The sequence below is a fragment of the Mirounga angustirostris genome, unplaced genomic scaffold, assembly GCF_029215605.1.
Source record: "Mirounga angustirostris isolate CCGP_5_RB_7025 unplaced genomic scaffold, mMirAng1.0.hap1 SCAF_5, whole genome shotgun sequence".
NCBI lineage: Eukaryota > Metazoa > Chordata > Mammalia > Carnivora > Phocidae > Mirounga > Mirounga angustirostris.
In genome coordinates this window covers 86,000,279-86,021,658 of record NW_026991713.1, presented here as the reverse complement: position 1 = coordinate 86,021,658, position 21,380 = coordinate 86,000,279, and the positions used below count along the sequence as shown (strand labels likewise).

At 40.8% G+C, this 21,380-nt stretch overlaps 1 protein-coding gene and 1 non-coding gene across 7 annotated transcripts in view; both read left to right on the top strand.

Annotated features, from left to right (window-relative positions):
- Positions 1-5,669, top strand: part of PLEKHA5 (pleckstrin homology domain containing A5) — a 244,116-nt gene extending 238,447 nt beyond the window's left edge. For 2 of the 6 annotated variants that reach the window (XM_045873790.3, XM_045873785.3), the window contains 3 exons: positions 662-807; positions 2,876-2,981; positions 5,012-5,669. In XM_045873790.3, the coding sequence (XP_045729746.1) occupies positions 662-807; positions 2,876-2,970 (241 nt within the window). In that variant the 3' untranslated portion in view covers positions 2,971-2,981; positions 5,012-5,669. Of the gene's footprint in view, positions 1-658; positions 808-2,875; positions 2,982-5,011 lie in introns of all 6 variants that reach the window. The other 4 variants (XM_045873784.3, XM_064591521.1, XM_045873786.3 and 1 more) reach the window with 3 other exon arrangements.
- Positions 5,670-8,680: 3,011 nt separating this feature from the next.
- Positions 8,681-8,872, top strand: LOC123845178 (U2 spliceosomal RNA). The gene has a single exon (XR_006791007.1). It is a non-coding gene; the product is annotated as a U2 spliceosomal RNA (small nuclear RNA).
- The last annotated feature ends 12,508 nt before the right edge of the window (positions 8,873-21,380 follow it).

The following is a 21,380-nucleotide window of genomic DNA, read 5'->3' as shown; positions in this document are numbered from 1 at the left end:
CCTAAAATCTAAATCTGATCAAGCCTCAAAGTCCTTATCAGTTTATGAAAAATAAGAGGAATATGATCATCAAAATACAGAATATGGTAAACTATGTAGTACGGATAAACCAGGTTCTTTCACCTAAGTGGCAAAGAATAAAAAGGATGTGTGGGATGGGTTATTTTAGATTAAAGTTAATTTTAAGAAACTTCTCAGGCAAATACAATACATAGACTTCAGATCTGCTTGAAACTGATAACTATAAAATGCTATAATGAGGCAATCAAGAAAATTTGAGCACTGACTGGATATTTGATGACATTAAGGTATTATAAATACAAACTGAAGTGTTTATAGATCGAATGATATGTCTGGAATCTGCTTTAAAATAATTTGGAGAGTAGGAGACTGCGAGTTTAGGTGAAACAAGATTGGTAAAACGTGGATTACCTGAGTGCACAGGTTTCATGTATTATTATAATGCTCTCATTTTTTTATGTTTAAAAATTTCTATAAAGGGGGCAGAAAAGAGATTACAAGTAAAATGTTAGCAGTTACTAGCTATAGATGGTGGCATCTTTTGTGTATGGTTAAACATTTTCATAATGATAAATTGGAAGAAAAAATTTTACTGTATTTTGTAATAACAAGTTGTAAAATATCAATCTATTTTCAGTAGCCCTCAAGATGAGATACAGATCATAAATCATAAAGCAGAAAGCCACCCTGAAGAGAATATAAAGGACAATATTCATGAGCAAGAAGAAACTATTGTTTCTTATGAACAAACTCCTGAGGCTTCTAGAGGAAATGAAACGATGGCAGGTAGATATTACACATTTCATACTTTTCTCCCTGGGGTTTCCTCTGAACCTCTGAATTCATATTTTGCCTTCCCACATGCACCTTCAGGAAGGATGCCACTTCTGGAAAGGATGGAAAGGGGACCTCGGCCTAGATCCAGAGTGTCCTGGCTTGGGGATCACTTCCTTCTCTCTCTCTCACTCTCTCTTCATCTTAACCTTAACATATATGCCATAAATTTTTTCTAAAAAGATCTTCCAGAACGTGGAAAATGTACCTGTTTCTCTGAGGCTGGATTCTCAGAATAGTCACAAACCTACCACTTTGGGAACTGTAGAAAATTTAATACCTAATAGTATAGGTTTGTTTGGCCACTGCTATAATCCACATGTGGGTTTCTCTTTGATAGAAGGTCGTGATCCATAGCATGTCAGAAGATAGGGGCTCCTGGGTGGCTCAGTCGGTTAAGCAACTGACTGACTCTTGATTTCGGGTCAACTCATGGTCTCGGTTGTGAGATCGAGCCTCGTGTGCTCTGTGCTGGGCGTGGAGCCTGCGTAAGATTCTCCCTCTCCCTCTGCCCGTCTCCTCACCCTCCCTCCCTCTCTAAAAATAATTTTTTTTTTAACTAAAAAATAAAATAACAAAAATGTCTATGCTACTTTCAGGGTTTTTTTTTTTCCTTCACGGATTTGATTTTCTCTTTTTTTCTTTATGATATTGGGAAGGGATGGGGATGGGGGATCATAAAACTAGTGCACATTATCAGCATTGCTTCTCATAGTCCATAAGCAAAAAACCATTCTTAATAATCCTCCCTCCTGGGGTACCTGGGTGGCTCAGTGGGTTAAGTGTCTACCTTCAGCTCAGGTCATGATCCCAGGATCCTGGGATCGAGTCCCACTCGGGATCCCCACTCAGCAGGGAGTCTGCTCCTCCCCCTGCTTGTGCACACACACTCTCTCTCACTGTCTCTCAAATAAATAAAATCTTTAAAAAAAATAGTAATCCTGCATGGAGCACTGGGTGTTATGCACAAGCAATGAATCATGGAACACTACATCTAAAACTAATGATGTAATGTATGGGGATTAACATAAGAATAAAAAAATTTAAAAAAAAAAACACAAACACTGTCAGCACGCCAGGGAAAGAAAGGAACATCCCACTTTTTATAAAGAGTATCTATTAAAAACCTGTAACTAAAAAAAAATATATATATATAGTAATCCGTAATCCTCCCTACTTGGACCCTCCTCCCCATCATTTTGCAAAAGGGCAAATACAGTGAAATTCAATTATTTGGGACTGTTCTTAGGAAGAACATGGGATTCTGGCAGTATTCTCTATAGCTTATATACATATGCGAATTTATGTGATAAGTCGTGTTTCCTTGTAAAAGATACTAAGCACTGTCTTTTCTTTTGCCTCTCTCATTTATAAGGCATTATGCACAGGAATGCTCCCTTTTTTTTTTAATTATCAATGACCACTTTCTGTTTTTGTTTTGGCAGAACTGCATAAAGTGTGTGGGTGTATTAAAATCACAACATTTAAACTGTCGTTGGTATTTAGCTGCATGGAACTAGAAAGGCTTTTAAAAGTGAGACCCAGAGGCGCCCAGCTGGCTCAGCCAGTAGAGCATGGGACTCTTGATCTCAGGGTTGTGAGTTCAAGCCCCATGTTAGGTAGAGTGTACTTTAAAAAAAATTGTTTTAATTAATTTTTAAAAAGTGAGACCCAACAGGAGTGATTCATAGGTAGACACCTAAAAATTAACCTCAAAGCCAAAAAAAAGAGGGGGGGACGACGACAAGAATTTTCTTTTCCAATTTTGTGGAGGTACAATTGACATAAAACATTGTGTACAATGTCTAAGCTTAAGGTACAGGAGGAAGAAGAATTTTTAAACAGTCTTCAAGAGACATTTCATGCTAAATAATAATTGTCAATTTCAAAGAACCCAGATACAACTATTAATTCCTTCCTGAAGCATGTTCTTATTTTATGGCATCACAGCGTCCAGATTTCCTTCTCCAGATGTGCCCTAAAGATGTTTACTTTCTTGCGTTCTCTTGGTGTGTTTTAGTGCAAAATCTGTCCCCGTCTCCTGAGTCCTCAGCATCGCCCGTTCCAGCTATTCAGCCGCAGCTCACAGAGGGATCTCATTTCATGTGTGTGTAGTCTCGGAAAAAGTACGTCCGTTACCCTTTGCATTTGTGCTTGAACTTGAGAGTTTTTAACTGGAGTTCTATTCACTCGTTGGTTTGGTGAACAAAAACTTGAGATTGATCCTGGACTGTGCTTTAGGGATCGCTGGCAGGGCAAGGAGGCTGTGTATTTGGGCCATGGCCAATCACTCAGATCTCCAACATCATCAGCCCTTCCAGTGATTTGCTACGTGACAGAATTTCTCTGTCTCTTATTTCATCGTCCATAAAAACAGCAAAACGAAGAGCGGATGGCCCGTGCCAAGACAAGCCTCACGGTATTTTGCAGCTGTGCTCCCACTTAGCATTCCTTTCCATAGTCAGATCTGAGAATTCTGTGGAAGCGATTACATGTTGATCAAGTAATGTTTTTTACAGCTCGTGAGACATGTCTACCGCGTGGGGAGTCTGTTAATTATCTTAAAGTACAAAGGAGTGTTTGTGGTACGGCCAGCTACATGGAGTCGTTAAGATCTGTCAGAAATTATTTTGAAATAATTAATTTTTTTTAAGTAAGGGAGGTCACTACTAAAAAAGCTGTGGGTGGGGCCGGGGAAAGGAGGAATCCTTACTTGAACATTGTTCCTTGGACCACAGTCTAAGAGCTGAGAATAATTTTCTAAGGTCTTTTAACAATTTTATAGAAAAATGCTAAATTTTACTTGCAGTTTTGGACTTGTAGATACATACTCTTTTTTACTTTTCAGGGAAACTGAGATATGGAGTCATTTATGCCTTTTTCTGCATTTTTTTCTCATACCATCTACCAGATCTAGGAATATTGTATGCTTTAGGGTTACCACCAGTTTCTGTTAAACAATTATAAGCAGCAAAAATACATAGAGATATTACAAACATTGTTGCTAACATATTCTTTGACTTTTAGATTCTCAAAATAAATTAGTACAAATACTAAATTGACTTATCCAGTAGTGCTTATTTTCTAGAATCTTCTTCCATTCATACCTTCTTGTAGCAACTGTAACATGTGTCCTTTTGTTCATCTGGAAGGATTTATGTCTGTCTTGTCATATTTGTAACTTTTATTTAAGATTATGTCTACATAGAGCCTAGAAGAGGCCTTTGTTTGTCAGTTGGTATTTATGCAGGATTGACATCCTTTCTGGAGTTACAAAGCACCTGTTTGTTATAGTCTTACCTGTGTCTTGCCTCTGTCACTCAGGCATTTAAACTTTCAACTTACTGTGTTTTGAAGTGACAGAAAAATACCAGAATAAGAATAGTCAGCATGCTTATCTGATTCGTCTTGTGCAAGGACTTGATAGATGGCCTCTGTCCGTCTTAGTGGAGAAGTGTACATTAAAATCCAGTCTCATTATCTTTTGGCTCAATAAACAGGTTACCATTCTTTGTACACAGACCAATGATAATAAAGAATGTTGTCTGACAATAAAGAGTATGTACAGTTAAAACTCAAGTACATTTCCAGGTTCCTTAAGTTGTTATTATTGGATTTTGTTTCGTTTTACTTTCACTGTAAGAGCCAGTGGCATGACATACTGGAATGGCGTCCAGTTACTGCCGGCTATTTTCTAGACTTCTGGCACACAGCCACCTGGAATAGCTGGTGGCACTCAAAGCGGCGTTACTTTGTCTTCTCACTGTGTGTATGTCATCTCGCTGACTTAGTCGTTTTGGCAGGTTTATATAAACCTTTGGAAAGGTTTATAAATGACCGTGCTGCACAGGCAGCTTAATCTATATCTTAGCAAAGTTATGCAAATCTTTGCTCATTTTGTTGATCTTTTGGACTGAGCCACAAATTTGGTTACTTTTTTTTTTATTCTGAATTGTTACTTAATTGCATTCTTGGCTTTGTGAATTAAACCTATGAAATGACAAGAAAAGGTCCTTCCATTGTATTATGTCTTAGGATTTTCATGGCCATGCTTGTCAGTTCCGTTGTTACAGAACACTGCCCTCAGTTACTTTAGGAAATTGTCACTCATTAACTTTGCAGGTGTCAAGTAATTTTCCCTGTCTTTATTTTTCAGCTATACTGACTCCTGTTGAAACCATTCAAAACTAAAGACATGGACCTTCAGCAATGTGAGAAGATATTGTACAGTATATTTTAAATCTATGAAATTCATAGTTCTGATGCTTTTGGCCACAGAGCATCATTTTATCACTTCTGGAAAATGTTTATTCCAAACAGCTTTAACGGCTCATATGTACACTCCATAATCTCAAGGTTGTTGTTCTGACACCAGCTTGCTGCTATGATTTCAGAGCACATAAGCAAAGGTGCTTTTTTAATGTGCGGTCTACAGCCAGATCTTCCTTAGTTGCTGATTTCCAGATTTTGATGTTTCTAAAGTTTAGGTGGATTTTTATTTCCTTTTGCTTTTTCAGTACATAAATTTAGTTATTACTTCCAATGAAGCTTGTTTTCCTGTTTTATTTTCTTTTTCTTCCCATTTTGGCTACTGCAATGCTTTGTTTCACACTTGATTTGTAAAAATTTTATATATATTTAAAATGTGCCATTTTATTATTGCTAAGTGAAGTATGTCCCGTTTTCTGCTATAATTATTTCTCAGTCAGATTGCAATGTCAGCAGTTACTGCCACACTCTTGTCAGCCTAAACACAAATGTTACCGCTTACTTTTTCTTATTAAAAATACAATTTAAAATGTAGGTATTTTGAAGGACTGGGCTTATACTTCAATTGGGATAGATGTGTACAGCAATAAGCAGGTTTTCAAATCCAGTACTTAGTTTGTGTACAAATGTAATTATGTTCATTGTGTATATATTATACAATGAGCACATGTAAGTATTAAAGGCTACTTACTATTGTTTAAATGCAAATGTTCATATCTCATTTCTTTTTTATCATGTTAAATAAATGTTGATGTTCTTAAATGACTTGTGTTAGAATTTTTGCTCTTCCCATATAAAGTGAAAAGTCTGTGGGGCACCTGGCTGGCTCAGTGAGTAGAGCATGTGACTCTTGATCTCAGAGTTGTGAGTTCAAGCCCCACATTGGGTGCAGAGATTACTTGAGAAAAATAAATCTTTGAAAAAATAAGTTAATTAAAATAAATGGAAAGTCTGAGACTCAAGGGACTTCTCGATGAAACAATAGTCTGTTAATCTTACCATTGTAGACAACATCATAAAAAAACCTTTTCTGCCCTCCAGGCCGTTCTCCCATGTGAGAGCTCAAGGAACTTGAGGCCCAGGGAGATACATTGAGTGGCCCAGAGTCACATTATATTTAATGACAGAATTTGGACCAGAACATAGTTTTTTTTCACATTTCCTTGGAGGCCATCGGCTGAATACTGTCGGGCTGGTTTCATTTCTCAAAGTTTTCCACACTTATTTCTATTTGTGTTGTGGAAGCTAGCTTCAAACATCTGCTTTCTCCGCTCAGTGGGTTGGGCTTGAAGAGGGGTGTGTGGAGCAGAGGGTTATTTCTCTGACATGGGGAACTAGAAACCGTTTCATCATCAGAAGTAGGACCCTCAGAGATCATTTTCTCTTACAATACATTCTTAGCAGATGTTACGCTCTTCAGAATCAATTACATTTCTTTCCTCTATAACCTTTTGTTCATGCTATATATTGTTCCCAGAATACTAGGAAATTTGATGCTTTTGGATTCCTATATGAAATGGCTGAAACTAAATTGGCACTGGTCAGTCTTTTTTTTTTTTTTTCCCATGCTATAGTAAAGAGTATTTAAATTTAATTCAAAATGCAGATGTATAAAAATTCATCTGCTCCAAACAGAAACACAGAAAATGAAATGCAAATAGATACAGTCTATATTGTAGGAGGTGAATGAGAAGAGAGGTTAAGATGGAAGGAGAGTGTTCAGTTCACTGTATCCACATAAACAAGTTTATGCATACCGCCTTTATCTGAAGACATCGTACCAAAGTCTTCCAAAGGAAATAGGCTACAGATTATTATTTCCCTCTAGTCACCATATGGTTATTGTTACAGATCTTCCAGTCAGTGTGTTGGGGGGAGAGTGACTGTTGTTCTTTCATTTTTCCTTGGGTTTTTTTGGTGAGGCTTTTTAAGTCTATTGTGTATGTGTTGTGTGTGTTACTTTGGCTTAAACACAACATTTTTTTGAACTGTTTCAAAAAGGAAAAATGTCCCATACTGGAATAGCTAGAAGCCTAGGGAGTTTGGAAAAAACAATATAGAGTAGTTGTCACTCGGGTCAACATTTCAGAAAGCCAGTTGAAAATCCCGTACTTGCAAACAATAGGTCAGCACAGGTACTTGTTACAGAATATAGCAAAAGGAACTATTCTCCAAAATGGTGAACTAGATCAGTACTCTCTATCTCACCTAAAGCTCACCTTACTCAACTCCTGCTATCTTATTGGACAGGTGTGCAGAGAGCCCAGGAAGTATGGAGACTTAGAGTAAGGAGGGCGGCAGACAAGCAGGAAAGGCCATTACTCCAGATGCAGGGTTGTTATGGGCGCCACCTTTCCAGCATGGAAGCAAGCTCCAAAGTTTAATGCGTGTCCCTGTTGGGTTGGTTACTCAGACATCACGCCCAAGTCCCCCACATGCCCCTGCCCCCAGTTGATAGAAAGTTCACGGTCTGGGGCTCCTGGGTGGCCCAGTCAGTTAAGCGTCTGCCTTCAGCTCAGGTCATGATCCCAGGGTCCTGGGATCAAGCCCCACATGGGGCTCCTCACTCAGAGGGGAGTCTGCTTCTCCCTCTGCCTGCCACTCGCCCTGCTTGTGCTCTCTCTCTTTCTCTCAAATAAATAAAATCTTTTTTAAAAAAAAGAAGACAGTTGGGGCGCCTGGGTGGCTCAGTCGTTAAGCATCTGCCTTCGGCTCAGGTCATGATCCCAGGGTCCTGGGATTGAGTCCTGCATCGGGCTCCCTGCTCCGTGGGAAGCCTGCTTCTCCCTCTCCCACTCCCCCTGCTTGTGTTCCCTCTCTCGCTGTGTCTCTCCCTGTCAAATAAATAAAAAAATCTTAAAAAAAAAAAAGTCATACTCCCATGGTGGTCAAAAATTAAACATAATCATAAGCAATCTGCAGACTTCTTTGCATATCCACAAAAGTATTTTTTAAAATTATGTTTCCCTTTGCACATTTTAAGTTTGACACCTTTAGTTTTTCATAAGTTGAGATCGTCGAAAAGATGCAATTTTTAGCATACTATCAATTTAACTTTGAAACTTTTTTTTTTAAAGATTTTATTTATTTATTTGAGAGAGGGTGAGAGAGAGAGAAGGACCAGAGAGAGAGGCAGAGAGAGAGGGAGAAGCAGACTCCCTCTGAGCAGGGAGCCCGACATGGGGCTGTATCCCAGGAGCCCAGGATCATGACCTGAGCTGAAGGCAGAAACTTAACCAACTGAGCCACCCAGATGCCCCTATCAATTTAACTTTGTAAAATAAAACTGTTAAATCAGTTTTTTTAGTGTATCCAATAGAATATAAATACTGTTTTGATTGTTTCATCATCCATTTTTTTTTAAGATTTTATTTATTTGACAGAGAGAAGGAGAAGCAGGCTCCCCAGTGAGCAGGGAGCCTGACGTGGGGCTCGATCCCAGGACGCTGGAATCATGACCTGAGCCGGAGGCAGTCAGTAGAGCATGTGACTTGATCTTGGGGTCGTGAGTTCAAACCCCGCCTAGGTGTAGAGCTTACTTTAAAAAAAATAATTCATCACTTCTTGGCCTTCTGGCTAACATCAAGTATAGTTTCTGTTCTTATCAGTTTAATATCTGACATCCTCTACCCAAGGACAGTGTATGAAGTGGATTTTTGGAGCAGTGAGATGGACTAGGAGCTTGCTCTGGCCACTCCTTGCATCAACCTCCTGATATTGCAATACTTCCAGAAATAGTGCACCCCCCCCCCGCTCGGGGGGCTAAAACAAAGATTAAAAAAAAAATAAAAATGCAAACAAGCTTTTTTTTTTCTTTTTAAGTAATCTTTATGCCCAATGTGCAACTTGAACTCACAACCCCAAGATCAAGATTCCCATGCTGTACCCACTGAGCCAGCCTGGCACCCTACAAGCATTTTTTTTTCTTTAAGGTTTTATTTATTAGAGAGAGCACAAGCAGGGGGAGGGACAGAGGGAGAAACAGACTCCCCTCTGAGGGGGGAGCCCAACATGGGGGCTCAGTGTCAGGACTCCAGGATCACAACCTGAGCCAAAGGCAGATGCTTAACCAACTGAGCCACCCAGGCGCCCCACAAGCTTTTTTTTTAAATAGGAAAATTTACATCATCCTTTTTCTCCTTGAACTTATATTTTCCATTTTACTTCATACTTGATCACAACAAATTATGATACATAAAATTAAATGATGTTAATTATTTCTAATTCCATCCATTTCTGCAAGATCTGGTTACTCAGCCATTATAGCCATTCACTTTTTCACCATCCTGGAGGATTTTATACCCTGAGGTGTAAGAGTAAGATTCAGACAAGTTTTTCATACTCGAAGGAGAAAGGAGCTAATGTGAAAGGAGTGCCTTGATCTCAGGAGTCGGAGGGGTGATATGTTTTACTGAAGAGTTCACGTGGAAAGTAAAAGTTCTGGATGCCAAGTCCATTGAAGTCATCCTTGCCCACATACCCTTGAAATGTTTCTGTGTACTGATTGAAGAATGCTGTCCTAGGCTATTTGGCCATTAAAATATTTGTAAGCATATTGATTTATAGATACCCGGTCACTTTAACCATATAAAGGTTTTATATAGATTTAGCCCGTGGCAGAGAAACTCACTATTGAACAGTTGCGAACAACTATGTATGTATGAGAATAAATTGACTAATGCAGAAACAAATTTTTTATTATGCGAAAGTAGTAATTTGGAAAGTTTTCCCAGAATTCTTCCAGAAAAATTGATCACATCCTTCATCTATAGGTTAAAAATAAATCTCTGAAGCATTTGGATCGTACTGTAAGAGCAGAAATGTTAAATTTTTAAATTTAACTTTTTAATTTAACATTAATTTTTTATTTTAAAATAATTAACAATGAAAAGTCAACCTAAAACATAAGGTGAAAGACTGGGTCAGAGGCGTGAGGGGAATACAGCAGAAGTATTTCATGTAATTCAAGCCTGGGACAACACATTTAAGTGGAGGATAGGACCCCAGAGCTGTGTCTCTCTCACAAGCTCAGTGCCTCACAAACTTCCTGGAAAGTTCCTTACATTCTCTGTTAGCTATATTCAGAAAAGCCTATCAAGTCCACTTGAGGGAAGACTCCTTCTATCTCTCTCCTAGAAAGGGCTCATCTCCACTCCTCCAGTGCTGGGAAACCGTGTAAGCCATCATCCTAGGTTGGCAGGATGGCTGAAGGGACCTTCCATCCACCAACTCTGTTGCTAGGAAACCTGAATCCCTCCAGACCTTTGTTACTGCTCTGGGGCCTCCTTGTGTGGCAGTCAGGAGTACAAACTCTGGCACTAGATTGCCTGCCTGGATTGGAACCTAGCTCTGTCACTTACTATGCGCCCTTTGCCAAAGTACTTACATTCTCTCTATGCCTAGTTTTTTCCACATATCAAAAGTTGGTCTGTTACTATTACACTATAGTTAATTGTAAAAACTAAATGAGTTAACATGTGTTAAGTGTTTAGAACCTTTCCTGGCACCATGTAAATGCTTGCTACCGTTAGCTTTTATTAATTAAAGGCTGATTTTATCTAAAGTTTCTAAATTTTCCAGGGCACTATTAATTACTTTATTTGAGCAGTGTTTTCAGATTGGATCCCAAGTTAACATGCATTAAAATCACCTGAAAGGCTTGTTAAAACACAGATTTCTGGGCCCCATCTCTAGAATTTCTAATTTAGTCACTCTGGAGTGTGGTCCAAAAATTTGAATTCTAATTCTAACAAGGTCCCAGATAATACTAATGCTGACGCTCCAGGGACCACCCTTGGAAAACCACTGACATATAATAAGGTTTTGTGTTGTGTGTTGAATTTTTGTTTCATTTATATGTCGTGATAGAGTGCGAGGATACATTAAGAAGTCATTTACAAAGGTGTGCACAGAATATAGAAGAACCGAAGAGGACGCAGTAACTCAGATGTTTCACACGAAGGTCCAAAGAGATGAGGGAAGTAACTAGAATCCAAAGAAGAGAGTTACTTCAGAGAAGCCCTTACTCTCTTTTTCAAGAGACAAAGCCAACCTCAGTGTAGGCAACCCTGCATGGGATAGATCCAGGAGAATAAATGTACTGACGGCACTCTTATCACTCCAGTTGCTCTCTGGGGCTCCCAAGAGTTGTACTGGGTGTAGCTGGGAACTCCTGGGGGTTTTCAGGACCTTTCCAGGGGATCCTCGAAATCAAAACTATTTTCATAGTAACACTAAGATGTTATTTGCCCTTTTCACCTTTATTCTCCAAGTAGTGAACAGGGGAGTTTCCCAAAGGCTGTCTGACCTCTGATATTTCAACTGAAGGAATGCAGAAGGAGATGTGAAAAATCCAACTGTCTTCTGTTAATCCAGATATTGAGGAGTTACAAAAACAGAAAACAATGTTTTTTACTTAAAAAGGATGTTGGGAACACCTGGCTGGCTCAGTCGGTAGAGCATGGGACTCTTGACCTTGGGGTTGTGGGTTCGAGCCCCACGTTGGTTGTAGAGAATACTTAAAATCTTCAGGGGTGCCTGGGGGGTTCAGATGGTTGGGCGTCTGCCAAAGCAGACCTGAGACAGAGCTCATGCCTATAATACCCTACTGGAAAGTGACAGGGACTTAATGGAGTTGTAGCATTTCAAACAAATTGGCCCCTAGCCCTATCCCATAAACCGCCCAAGAGCAAGGAGGAGGCAGCAAAGGCTTCCAGTAAGGGCCCTGATGTAACTTGAAATTTATAAAAGAAACACAAATACATAGTAAACAGGGACAGGTGCTCATTATCAGTGGTAATCAAAGATACACAAAACAATTAAAAATCCCTTTTTACTCAGTAGTTTGGAAATCATGCCCCAAAAAGTGATAATGCAATGTGGTATTATTCACTTCAAAAGTTAAGAGATAAACTTACGGTGTTTTATGTCAATTATATCTCAATAAAGCTGGAAAACAATTGTTGAGAGTGGATCTCATGTTAGGTGTTCCTACCATGCACACACACAAAAAACATGAAGGACACAAGGACACTCTGGGAGGTGTTGGATGTCTTTATTACTGTGGCTGATGATGATCTCACAGGTATATCATATGTCCAAACTCATCAAACTGTGCATATTAAATACATCCAGTTCTTTGTATATCAGTCATACCTCAGTAAAGCTGTGCTTCTTTTTAAAAAAGAAAAAGATAGTAGGAAGGGAAGAATGAAGGGGGGAAGATCAGAGGGGGAGACGAATCATGAGAGACGATGGACTCTGAAAAACAAACTGAGGGTTCTAGAGGGGAGAGGGGTGGGAGGATGGGTTAGCCTGGTGGTGGGTATTAAAGGGGGCACTTTCTGCATGGAGCATTGGGTGTTATATGCAAACAATGAATCATGGAACATTACATCAAAAACTAATGATGTGTGGTGATTAACATAACATAATAAAATAGAATTAAAAAAAAGTAATGTCCACAGTTAGCAGGGTGGGGGAAACCATTATACTCATATAGGGTTGGTTAGAGTGTCAGTTGATAAAACCTTTAGAAAGCATTAAAAACACATACTTTTTGCCCCAGCAATGCTACTTCTGGGAATATATCTTAAACAATCTAGTGAGTATCCAGAGGCACTTGTAGTTTGTTTTGTAAATGGTTTAAATAATTTATCTCTTGCCATAAGCAATCAAAGAGTAGGGGGCCCGTGGCAAGGGATGCAGAGGGGGAGCCAAGCTCCTCTCCTCCTGCCCTGCCCTCAGCAGTCACTGCTGGGCCCGGGCGTGCCAAGCGGATTGCAGGAAGCCCAGAACACGTTCTCAGCCTCTTCCATTTCTATCTCAGGGTCAGAACCAAATGATATGGCCACCTTACCCGTAAGGGTGTCTGGGAAAGCAAGTGTTCATCTTTCCAGTTTCTAGAATAGAGCAGGGCAGTGAAAGCAAGTTGAAGTGAGTGTTGAATGAGCCACGTTGCAAAAAATACCCCACGACCTACACGTCCACCTGTATGAAGTTGATTTGTTGTTGTTGTTAGGGAACTGATTAAAGAAGAGAATACCCATACTCTGCAGCTACTTATGGTGTGGTTAATCCTGTTCACTGTATATTTAGTAAAAAGAGTATAATATGTTTCACAAGATCCCATTTTGCTAAAAAGACATGGATACTCTACACTCACAGAAAAACCTGATATGCGTGGTATTGCTAATTCTCGGTCTTCTTTAAGGATTCTACGTTCTCTGAATTTTTTTGGCAAGCAATCATGTTTTACTTTTAGAATAAAGAACAGAACATAAATTTCCATTTTTGAAAGTTCTCATGGGACCTGAAATAGGAGATAAACTAGTCCGTTAAAATCAACCTGATGAGGCCTCCTGCCCCCAAGTGACCTCCGAATCTTAGCCATTAAACCTTCTCGAGATTGACTCAAAGCCAAGTATAAAGAGAAAACCATAAATAAGTCATTTTGGAAAATACTGTTACTTGCAGTCTGTTCCGTTTCATTTTACTTCTAAGAGGACAAACTCCAGCACATCCTCCATTGCCTGACCAAAGCTTAGTCAGTGAAGCCAGGTGGTAATTACTACAGGAATAGGCTCAGCTCAAAATGGTGAAGAACTTGATTGTGAAGAAAAGCTGATCAGGGTGCCAAAAAGCAGTCACGGCCGAGGACGCTAAGTAGAAAGTTCTTTGTAAATTGGTCCAGTGGGATTTGATATAGTAAAGTTGTATCATCTCCAAGGAAATCTCAGGAACAGCAACATAAAGCGTAAGTTCTCCTTGGAGTTTCAAGTGATTTGGTTTATTTGATTGCTGATGGGATGGCTCATAAGACATTGTATAGACAATGTGCAGAATTATATTTTTAAATCAAAACTAACCCTATTTTTTTAAAAGATTTTATTTATTTGAGAGCGAGAGAGAGCGCGCGCATGAGCAGGGGGGAGGGGCAGAGGGAGAGGGAGAAGCAGACTCCCTGCTGAGCAGGGAGCCTGATGTGGGACTCGATTCCAGGACCCTGGGATCATGACCTGAGCCGAAGGCAGATGCATAACAGACTGAGCCATCCAGGCGCCCCAAAACAAACACTATTTTTTAAAAAAAATAATAGCATAAATCTATCTTGTCCCCAAATCGTCAGGTCTGAAGAGGCACTAGGCTTTGACCTTAACAGTATCTGGGCCAGAGTGTTCCAGAAAACTTACAGGAGGTCTGTGATTGCTTTCTAAAGTGACAGTAATCAGTTCTCATAAGATTCCTGTGGTTGAACCGAAAGGAGAATCAACACATACACTTTACAGAAATAATATATGAACTATGATCCCTTTACCTCCTTTTACAAATGTAGAAGAAATCCAAAAGGAAAAGGAAGTAAAGAGTTTGGTAAAACTCTGGAAACAATAATAAGGATATAAATATGAGGATTAGAGACAGAAGGGAACAAGGACCAGAAAGTGGATCAAGTTGAGGGCTTAGAGAATAATAAAGGTCAAGGGCACTCAAGTACAGAGTTCACTTAGCAGCTTTGTAAAATGTCTGGTGAAATCCAAAGAATATATTGTTTAAAATCAACTTTTAAAATGTGCCTGGGGTGCCTGGCTGGCTCAGTCAGAAGAGCCTGCAACTCTTGATCTTGGGGTCCTGAGTTTGAGCCCCATGTTGGGTGTGGACCCTATTTAAAAAAAGAAAGAGAAAAATTATGGTAATTTCCAGATATTTGGGGGCTTTCAGGATAACTTTTGTAATTAATTTCTAATTTAATTCTATTGTAGCAAAAAAGCACATCCTACAGTTTTCCAACCATTTCCAATCTTTTTTTTTTTTTAAGTAGGCTCCCCTCCCAGCCTGGAGCCCAATGCAGGGCTTGAACTCAAGACCCTGAGATTAAAAAAAAAAAAAAAAAGACCCTGAGATCAAGACCTGAAGTGAAACCAAGAGTCAGATGCTTAACCGACTGAGCCACCTAGGCATCCCGTCGAGTCATTTTAAATTTATGGAGACTTAGTTTGTGACCCAGATTACTATCTATTTTGGTAAATGTTCCATGTGTACTTAACAAGAGCATATCATTTCACATCTTTGTCCTTAGAGATTTGCTATCTTCTTGTTCTATCAATCACTGAGAGAGCCATATTGGAAGCTCCAACTAAAACTGTGGTTTTGAATCTATTTCTCCTTTTGGTTCTGTCAGGTTTTCCTTAGCATATTTTGAAATTTTGGTTTTAGGTGGAAGTGATGAAGGATAATTGGAAGAAAAGCCAGGCAGGGACAAGGGGCCCCTGCCCTAAGAGGAAGCGTTGCATGCTCTTCCGACTGAGTCAGGCAGGCGCCCCTCAGTGAATTCACTTCTTGTCATTATGAAGTGTCACTCTTTCACTCTGGTAAAATTCCTTGTCCTGATGTCCACTTTGCCTGGTACTAATATAGCAACCTCAGTGTTTTATGATTAGTGTTTTCCTAGTATCTTTTTCTACCCTTTTACCCTCTATGTGTCTTCATATTTAAAGTGCATTTCTTGGGGCGCCTGGGTGGCTCAGTCATTAAGCATCTGCCTTCGGCTCAGGTCATGATTCCAGGACCCTGGGATCGAGCCCCACATCGGGCTCCCTGCTCAGTGGGAAGCCTGCTTCTCCCTCCCCCACTCCCCCTGCTTGTGTTCCCTCTCTCGCTGTCTCTCTCTGTCAAATAAATAAATAAAATCTTAAAAATAAATAAATAAAGTGCATTTCTTGGGGCACCTGGCTGGCTTAGTCGGTGAAGCAGCAGACTTTTTTTTTTTTAAGATTTTATTTATTAAAGAGAGAGAGGGCATGCCAGGGGAGAAGCAGAGGGAGAGGGACAAACACTTCATGCTGAGTGCAGAGCCCAATGAGGGGCTTGATCCCACAATCCTGAGATCATGACCTGAGCCGAAATCAAGAGTCGGATCCTTAACTGACTGAGCCACCCAGTGCCCCAAACCACTGACTCTTGATCTCAGGTTTGTGAGTCCAAATCCCACATTGGGCATAGAGTTTACATTAATACATAAATACATACATACATACATAAAGTGCATTTCTTGTAGATAGCCCAATAGTTGGGACTTGCCTTTTTTTTTAAGATTTTATTTTTAAGTAATCTCTCTGCCCAGCATGGGGCTGGAACCCACAGTCCCAGAGATGAAGAGCCACACTCTACCGACTAAGCCAGCCAGGCGCCCCAACCTTGCTTTTATATTCAATGTGACAATCTCTGCATCCTAGTTGGACTGTTTTGACTATCAGCATTTAATGTAATTATCAATATATGGTTGAGTTTAAATCTACCATCTTACTATTTGTTTACTATTGTCTTATCTGTTCTTTAGTCCTTTTTTCTTTTTTCTTTCTTTTGAATCCAGTGTTATCTCGGCTTAGGATCTCCCTCCTGGCACCACCAGCCAGAAAAATACGGGGGCGGGGCGGGGGGGGGGGGCGGCCAATAGGACTGGCCTCATTTGTTTCCGTCCCCTCAGGGATCACAGTCCCGCAGTGTTTGTTGTCCAGTGACTGAAAAGAGTTGTTTCATTTACTTTGTCCAGTTTTCTAGTTGTTTACAGAGGGAGGGTGTATCTCTAGTCCCAGCCACCCCATCATGGTCTGAAATTAAATTCTGGAATATGTGTTGTTAATATATGTAAAGTAGACCCAAGATGGAGTTGCTTGTGCTAAGCCCTATAGCAGCAATGCAAAACTTAATAAGTTCCTACACTCAGCTCTCCCGGGAGAAGAAGATCCAGGCCCCAGTGCTAAAGTTCCCTTTACCTCATGTAAGGAAAGTAGTCCTGCTTTCCCGCACCCCCCCCAAAGTTTTTATTTTTAACTAATCTCTATACCCAAAGTGGGGCTTAAACCCATAACTCTGAGATGGAGAGTCATATGCTCCACCAGCTGAGCCAGCCTGGAGCCCCAAAATAGTCCTTCTTTAACCAATCAGCAAGGGCCTAGTGTAACTTTCTGTTCCTTTCAGCTTTGGTCTATAAAAATCTCTCACCTTCTATGGCTCTTCAGAGCTCCTTCTTATCTGCTAGATTGGATGCTGCCCAAATTCGTGAATCACTGAATAAAAACCTACTAGATCAGTAAATTTTCTGTGGAAATCTTTCTTTTGACAGTATTTAACAAGTTTTAATTTAGTAGAATTTTTTTTTTTAAGATTTTATTTATTTATTTGACAGAGAGAGACACAGTGAGACAGGGAACACAAGCAGGGGGAGTGGGAGAGGGAGAAGCAGGCTTCCTGAGGAGCATGGAGCCCAATGCGGGGCTCGATCCCAGGACCCTGGGATCATGACCTGAGCCGAAGGCAGACGCTTAATGACTGAGCCACCCAGGCACCCCATAATTTAGTAGAATTAAATGGGAAAATATACCTACTAGGCAGGAAAAGGCTTTCAGTACTATTTCTCTTTTCATTCACTCAACCAAATTTTATTGAACACTTACTAAGTACTAAGCACTCTGCATGGCTCTTGGAGATGCAATTATGAGCAAAAATAGATATGGCCTCCACAAACTTCCAGTTTGGGGAGGGAGAGACTATCATTAATTAAATCGTGTGATTATTCTGGTAGGTGCTATAAAGACAAGATTGCTGTGTTTTTTGGGTTTTTCTTTTTTTTTTTTTTAAGATTTATGTATTCATTTGAGAGACAGTACACACAGATGAGCAGGAGAGGAGCAGAGGGAGAGAGAATCTCAAGCAGACTCCCCACTGAGCACAGAGCCTGACATGGGGCTTGATCCCACAACCCTGAGATCATGACCTGAGCTGCAATCAAGAGTCTGACACTCAACCAACTGAGCCACCCAGGCATCCCAAGGAAAGACTGTGGTGTTATGAAAGCATATAAGAGAAGTGATCTGGCAAGTATGGTAGAGAGAGTGGGGCTAACACTCTCAAAGAAGTAAATTTGAGCTGAGATGTGAAAAATGAGTGGAGTTAGTTAATAGAAGGGGAAGACAAGAGGCTTAAGATGAGGCGTTGGCTCCAGAAGGAGCTTGAAATCAAGCCAGGCCTGATTGTAGTCTTCAGCCTCAGAGCCGTGGAAAATTGCTGAGGTATTTTAAGCAGGAGATTGACATGATTGGATTTGCCTTTTGAATAGAATAACTGTCATTTTTATATACTCATACAATGAAGATTCCTCTGCACTGAAAATCAATGCACTAGGACAACATGTTTCAGCATGAAAACTTCACACTGATTTGAGTTTAAGTAGGGTGGGGGTGGGGAACAGTGACAGAGGAATACACACAATGTGATTTCTTCTACACGAAGCAATAAAATATTCAAGAAAATATACAAATACATAAACACATAGGGACACATGTAAATGTTGTAAAAGCATAAAGATGTAAGAAAATGATAAATACCAAAATCAGGGTGGTAGTTACCTATCTATAACATTTAATTACAGATGGAATGAGGAGAAGAGAACATGATTGGGGAGGGTTACAAGAGGGACAAAGCCATATGTAAAGATTTCATTTATTTATTTGACACAGAGAGACACAGCGAGAGAGGGAATACAAGGGAGTGGGAGAGGGAGAAGCAGGCATCCTGCCGAGCAGGGAGCCCGATGTGGGGCTCTATCCCAGGACCCTGGGATCATGACCCAAGCCAAATGGCAGATGCTTAACCAACTGAGCCACATAAGGCATCTCTTATTTCTTTATTTTAGAGCATGAGAGAGAGCACAAGTTGGGGGAGGAACAGAGGGAGAGGGACAAGCAGACTCCATGCTGAGCAGGGAACCCAACGCAGCGTTCGATCCCACCACCCTGAGATCAGGACCCCAACCAAAACTAAGAGTAGGATGCCCAACTGACTGATCCACCCAGGCACCCCTGAAGTACGTTCTTTTTTTTTTTTAAGATTTTATTTATTTATTTATTTATTTATTTATTTATTTATTTATTTGACAGAGAGAGAGAGCGCACACAAGCAGGGGGAGCGGCAGGCAGAGGGAGAGGGAGAAGCAGGCTCCCTGAGGAGCAGGGAGCCTGATGCAGGGCTCGATCCCAGGACCTCAGGATCATGACCTGAGCCGAAGGCAGACGCTTAACCAACTGAGCCACCCAGGCGCCCCCTGAAGTACTTTCTTAATAACACCTCGAAATACGGAGATTGGATTAGGAAAAAAAAATGGAATGCAAATAATAATTGATACGGAAAGCTGATTGGGAGACCTTTGTGGCAGGCTACTTGAGAGGTGATGGTACGTTGGACAGCTGACGTGATAACAGAGATGGAGTGAACTAACGATGTTTGAGTAATATTTGCATTTCTGAGATAGAATCAACAGAAGCAGTATACGCCCGCATCTGGTCAGTGTCCCTTCCCTGTCCGTTTTACCTTCTAAAGCTCTCTTGGTGACATCTACTTAGTTTCACCCTCACTGCCACTGTTCCATCTCACCCAGATTCCTGCGCCAGCCTCAGAAAGACTGTGTGCAGAGTTACCTTTCACGTCCTTCTTTTTTTTTTTTCCGATTCTCCCCCACCAACCTTTCTATTTGCTCTACGTCATCATGTCACTGCCCTATTTGAAACCCTTTAATGAGGGCCCTGTTAGTCTCAGGCAAAAGATGAACTATGTTTCCCTGGCCCTTACCTAATTAAAACAAACTGCCATACACTGTTTGCTATTAGGTTGAGTCACATAAAATTACCTTTTCTGTACACCAATTTGCAGTCCATCAGCAATTTCATATGGTTCAACCAATTCATGCCAAACACTGTCCTATATATATTAACGAAATGTGTGCATACTGACTACGTGTAATCCTCACAACAACCTGGCAAAGGACACACCATGGTTGTCATCCTTTTACAGATGAGAAAACTGAGGTACAGAGAAGTTAAGGATTTGCCAAGATTTAACAACTGCCCTTTCCAATCCTCACAGCAAGAAGGTCGAAAAGGAGGTACTGAACTGATACCCTTCAAGGTGTGCCTGAGTCCCTTCTCTTTACTGTCTTTTGAGATAGAACTGATTTTGAGAGTTAAGGGAGGCAGAATGCTAAGAGCAGCTGTGAACCTCACCCCTCTGAGTACGGGTGGGAGCTATGACTGTGATGAGCCATCCCTCCTGTGATCAGGTGACATTAAATGGAAAAGGGAGATTATCCAGATGCACCTTATCTCCCTCATGAGCCCTTTAAAATCATGGAGATTTCTCCGTCAAGAAGAGAAGTCAGAGAGGTTAACAACTCAGGGACTGGATGCCACCCTCTTGCCGGTTTGAAGATGAAGAGGGCCACAAAAGAAGGAATGCAAGTGGCCTCCAGGAGCAGGAATAGCCCCTGGTTGACAGCCAGCAAGGAAAGGGGGACTTTTGTCCTACAACTACCAGGACCTGAATTCTGCCAACAACCTGACTGAGCTTGAAAGAGAATCTTCCTCAGAGCCTCCAGATCGGAGCGCAGTTGGGCTGATACCTTGATTTTGGCCCGAAGCCCCCCCCAGGACTTCAGACCTAGAGAACTGTGGCTGATAAATGAGTGCTATGGCAAGCCACGGGATTTCGAGTGATGATACCACAAGACTCAGACTTTAGCATGTAAGTTTTTGTGGGGAACTTGGATGCTCAGTTACCTCTTCAATTCAATATAAAATTATGCAAAAGAGAATCCTTTTGGGGCGTCTGGGTGGTTCAGTTGGTTGAGCATCTGACCCTTGGTTTCGCCTCAGGTCCTGATCTCGGGGTCGTGAGGTTGAGCCCCGCATCGGGCTCTGCACCCAGTGCAGAGTCTGCTTGTCCCTTTCCCTCTGCTCTTCCCCACCCTCTCAAATAAATAAATAAAATCTTAAAAAAAAAAAGAGAGAGAACCCTTTCTAAAAGTTCTCCTCTACATCTTTTTAAAACTGGGACAGAGAGAAAGGGCATGTTCCCAAGTTTTGATGCTTCTACTAACTTCAGAAAACAAGTAAGACGTCCGAGCCCAGAGGCAGGATGTCTGTTTGGTACCCTACTGATCTCTGGCAGCACCGTGCAAGTCTCTCACACTCCACAGATTCTTCCATTTCCTCCTCCCTTCGGAGATGCACCGGAGGCATATAGCCTTCCCGGCTTGGCTGCCAGAGCCCCTGCAAGTCGGCAGAGGTGACCGCTGAGAGATTCTGCAGCACGTGGACGCAGATAATTAGCACCTGACAGCCAACTTTATTTGGGTCAGCTCGTCTTTAATGCCTAGTGCCTTCTAATTAAGAGATTAACCAAATTCTGAGCTGTTAATGTGATATTAA